Source organism: Lipotes vexillifer, unplaced genomic scaffold, assembly GCF_000442215.2.
Source record: "Lipotes vexillifer unplaced genomic scaffold, Lipotes_vexillifer_v1.1 scaffold225, whole genome shotgun sequence".
Lineage (NCBI taxonomy): Eukaryota > Metazoa > Chordata > Mammalia > Artiodactyla > Lipotidae > Lipotes > Lipotes vexillifer.
In genome coordinates, this window is record NW_006787630.1 from 339,752 (window position 1) to 343,647 (window position 3,896).

Here is a 3,896-nt window from a genome sequence, read left to right on the forward strand (position 1 = left end):
CCCAGGGCGGCTGGAAATTCGTAATAATAAGCAACGATGGGGGTTCAGGAGGCATGGAGACGGGGAGCGGCTTTCGTTCCTCGCTCGCGCTCTTTTTTCCCTCGTTTCTTTGAAAGTTGGATGTTGAGAAGTGGGAGGTTCGGGGTGGGAGGGGAGAGAAATTGGGGGAGGGAGAGAGGAGGTTGCCAGAGGGAGGAGAGACAGAGACACAGAGAGAGACAGAGACAGAGGAGGAGGTGGAGGGGGGACAGGAAAGGAGAGAGAGACGGAGAGAGGGAGAGAGAGGGAGTCGGGCGCAGGAGGGAGGGCGAGCGCGGGAGGGAGGAGGGAGGGAGACCGAGGGAGGAGGCGGCGAGGAGCGCGCCGGCCGCGGCCGCGGGGGGGGGTTTGGAAAAATGACTCAGTAAGTTCAGCGCGCCCGCTCCGGCCGGCCCTGCGCCTCCCGCCGCGCCCGGGATGTATTCGTCCCCGCTCTGCCTGACCCAGGTACGGCCCCCACCCTGCCCTCGGCCCGCGCCCCACTGTGCCCCGGCCCCGCGTCCCCCGCTGCCCGGCCCCGGAGTTTGGAAGCCCGAGGAGGCGGGACGAAAAAGGCGCGCGTCCCTCCCGCCGCCGCGGCCGGGATGCCCCCGCCGCCGGCCGGGGTCCGGTGGGGGGGTTGGGCTGGGCCGGGGACACCTCCCCCCCACCCAGGACCCTCGCCGGGGACTCCCGCCCCGCCCCCCGCGACCTCTCTGGCTCGCCCTACAGCCTCGCCCTCCCCGGACGCAGGACGCGCTCCCCCACCCCAGCCAGGAAGGTCGGGGGGCGCCCGGGAGAAGGCTAAAGGTGGGGCTCTGCGCTGGCCCCAGGCCTCGACCCAGGCCTGCTCCTAGGAGGAATCGAGGGAGTCCTGGTTGGATCCTGGATGCCCGGGGACTCTTGAGACGAGGACCCCTCTGATGCGTTCCCCGGACCCCCCCCCACCCCGCAAGCCTGTGCGCCGCCACCCAGGCCCCGGGCAGCCTTTCCCCCCATTATTGGCCCACGTGTGCGCGGAGGGGGAGGGGGCCCGCAAAGTTGGAGGCGCCAGCCGTGGGGGGAGGGGGCCCCGACGTCCCGGCTCGGTCTCCCTCTCCCCCCCCTCCCCCCGTCCCTCAACCCCATCCCCATATTTTCGCCGCATCGATTGTGAGTTACTGAGCCGCCGCCGCCGGGAGGAGCCGGGAGGCCTGGCGTTCCGGGGTCTGGTCCGGGCACTGCGGCGCTGCGGACGCCCTCGCCAGCCCGGCACCTGCCCCTGCCCCCGCCCGCTGCCTCTCACCCCTGGCCGAGCTCCCAGACTGCCCGGGGCTCGGCCCTTGTGCAATGACCCAGGGGATGTGTGGGAAGGGGGCGGCTGCCCCTGTCCCGGGTCGCCCCTGGGGGACCCCTTCCCTCTCCCAGCTCCATGGCAGGGAGGGGGGGGGGCACCCTCCCAAGTCTACTGGTTCCACCCTCCAGCTCTGCCCTGACCCCGGTTCCTTGTGTGTCCTTAGGCCACTGGGGTCCCGGCCTCAGTTTCCCCTGAAGTGACACGGAGCTAAGGCAGGTTCCGGAGAGGGGCAGTGTGGCCTCCAAGCTGTGAAGTGCGGGGCATAGGGAGGTGGGAGTCAAGCCGGTGGCTGAGTGTCCTGAGGACCACGGTACAGAGAGCACGTGGATGCCAGTCTCCAATGGGGGTCCCCCATTCATGATCCGAGGGTGCCCCTCACTCATGGCAGGCTCCCTCTCACCCGCCCCCTCCAGGTCCTCCAGTTTCTGGCTCCCCATGGGGGAATGTAAGGGCTGGTGCTTAGGGGGTCTCAGGGCCTGTCCTACCCATCATCCCCAGGGTGACCTTGGGCATGTCCCTGCCCCTCTCCAGACCTTCCTTCCCCTCCAGAGCAACTTTGGGGGTCCCCAGACGCAGTCATCACTGGCCCCCCTCTGCCTCTTGTCGCCCGAAGCTCTCCCCAAGAGCCATGAGGGTCCTAGGCAGGGTTGCCCGGTGACCTTGGGCCTCTCATTCTGGGCTCAGGGTGGCCTGAGTGGCCCCGGGGTGCCCCCGCCTCCTCCACCTTTTCCTCGCGCTCGCTCCCAGAGCCGCCCAAGGGGGCTGAGCCCAGGGAGGCTATTCCAGGCGAGGAGGTTGGACCGCAGCCTATTGTCACTGGGCCCTGGAATTCCCCCATCAGGACTCCTCGGGAGACAGGCTCCGTCCACGTTGCCCAGAGTGTGTGGCAGTGAGAACCAGAGCTGGTGTTGTGCTCCCCAGGCCTGGCTTTCCCTGGGGTGCAGGGCAAGGATCAGCCAGGCGGGCTCTTGGTGGAAATGTGACAATAAAAAATACCTGAGGTTGCTGTGTGCAAGGGACAGGGCGACCGGGAGACAGAGACAGGCAGAGAGAGGACCAGGGAGCTCCCAGGCTAGGATGGGGATGGGGTGGCCCAAGCGCAGGGGGCTCCCCCTCCTCTGCTTTTTCTCCCACGGGTGCCCCCACCCTGGAGGGGAACCCAGGTCCCCCTCCCAGGACCCCCTCAGTGTAATCCTCGCAGCTGCTTGCAGGCCCAGCCTGGTCTGTGGTCTCCAGCGGGGGAACCCGGAAGGACCCAGACTACCCATGCAGGACCCCCACTCCTGGCTACCTCATCGCACCCTACCCATTTCTCTCTGTCTGCGTCTCTCCCTCTCCTTGTCTCGCTCTCTCTCCATCTCTGTCTCTCTCTGTCTCTCCATCTCTGGGCCTCCATCTCCCCCCTTGACTAATTTTACAACCCGAGCCCATACTAAAATAGCTCCCTTTTAGCCGATCCGACCCGGATCCTGAGCCGAGACCGGCTCGGGGCGTGTGAAGGGGTGGGGGGCGGGTGGGCTGCTCCCGTGCCAGCCCGCCCTGTGCCCCCGGGGTCCCGTCCACTGAGGGGGTGGCAGCCGCGGCCCGGGTGGCCCTGGAGGATTCTGGGAGCCCCGTCCCTGTTTCAGTGGTGACTCAAGTGCTTTTCACTTTTACTCTGAAGAGGAACTGTGTGGGGCAGCCGTTACTTCCATAAATCCTGCCGCCGGGAAGGCCGGCCTCCCCGCGCTTGCCCCGCTCTGGGCCTCCCTCCCGCCCGCCTCCACCGCCACGTTAGTTATTCCGGGTTTGGGGCCAAATCCCTCTTGGCTGCAGTGCCCAGGATTCCCCGGGGCCGCAGGCTGGGCCTGGGCTGCAGCCACGGCAGTGCGGCCGCCAGGTCCCCCTTCCTCGTTCATTCATTCTTTCCTTCATTCCTTCACCTCATTGCCTTGCTGGGCAGCACTCTTTTTACCCCATTTCTCCAGTGGGGAGACTGAGGCTGCGAGAGGGTCCCCAACTTTGTCTTGATTGAATATAATAGATCTTCATTAAGCACCTCTTATGGGCCAGGTGTCTGTTGCGGGTTTGCGGGGGAAGGCACGAGGGGCCAGCCTGGTGTGGGTTCTGGGAGGCTCTGCTGTGATTGAGGGTCCCCCAGCACCTCAGGGCTGGGACAGGGGCCAAGATCAGAGAGGGCTAGGGCCTGCCCGGCATGGCACAGCATGGCTGGTGGGGCTGGGGATTCGGGGCCACTGCCCACCTGGCTGTTTGGCCAGCCTGGGCAGGTGGGTGCTCCCTGTGGCCCCCCCACCCGTGGTCTGATGGCCTCTGATTGGCTCCTGTACGCACAAGCTCGCCCCACATCTCTCTCCCTCTTTCTGTCTCTCTCCGTGTCTGTGTCTCTCCCCCATCTTTTCTCTGCGGTGGAGGTGCCTCTGCGCGTCAGGGTCGGCGCCTTGTAAATCACGACGCTGGGATTCTGGCCGAGTCAGCGTTCTCTCCCTCCCTCTCTCCCTCTCTCCCTCTCTCTCTCTCTCCCTCTCCCTCCCTCCCTCCCTCC

The 3,896-nt window shown here is 66.6% G+C and overlaps 1 protein-coding gene across 3 annotated transcripts in view; it reads left to right on the top strand.

Moving 5' to 3' along the window:
- Window positions 1-383: 383 nt before the first annotated feature.
- NFIC (nuclear factor I C) overlaps window positions 384-3,896 on the top strand; it is a 60,110-nt gene continuing 56,597 nt past the window's right edge. Inside the window, exon 1 of one of the 3 annotated variants that reach the window (XM_007460334.1) lies at window positions 384-486. In XM_007460334.1, coding sequence (XP_007460396.1) covers window positions 457-486 — 30 coding nt within the window. In that variant the 5' untranslated portion in view covers window positions 384-456. The remainder of the gene's footprint in view (window positions 487-3,896) is intronic. The other 2 variants (XM_007460335.1, XM_007460333.1) reach the window with 2 other exon arrangements.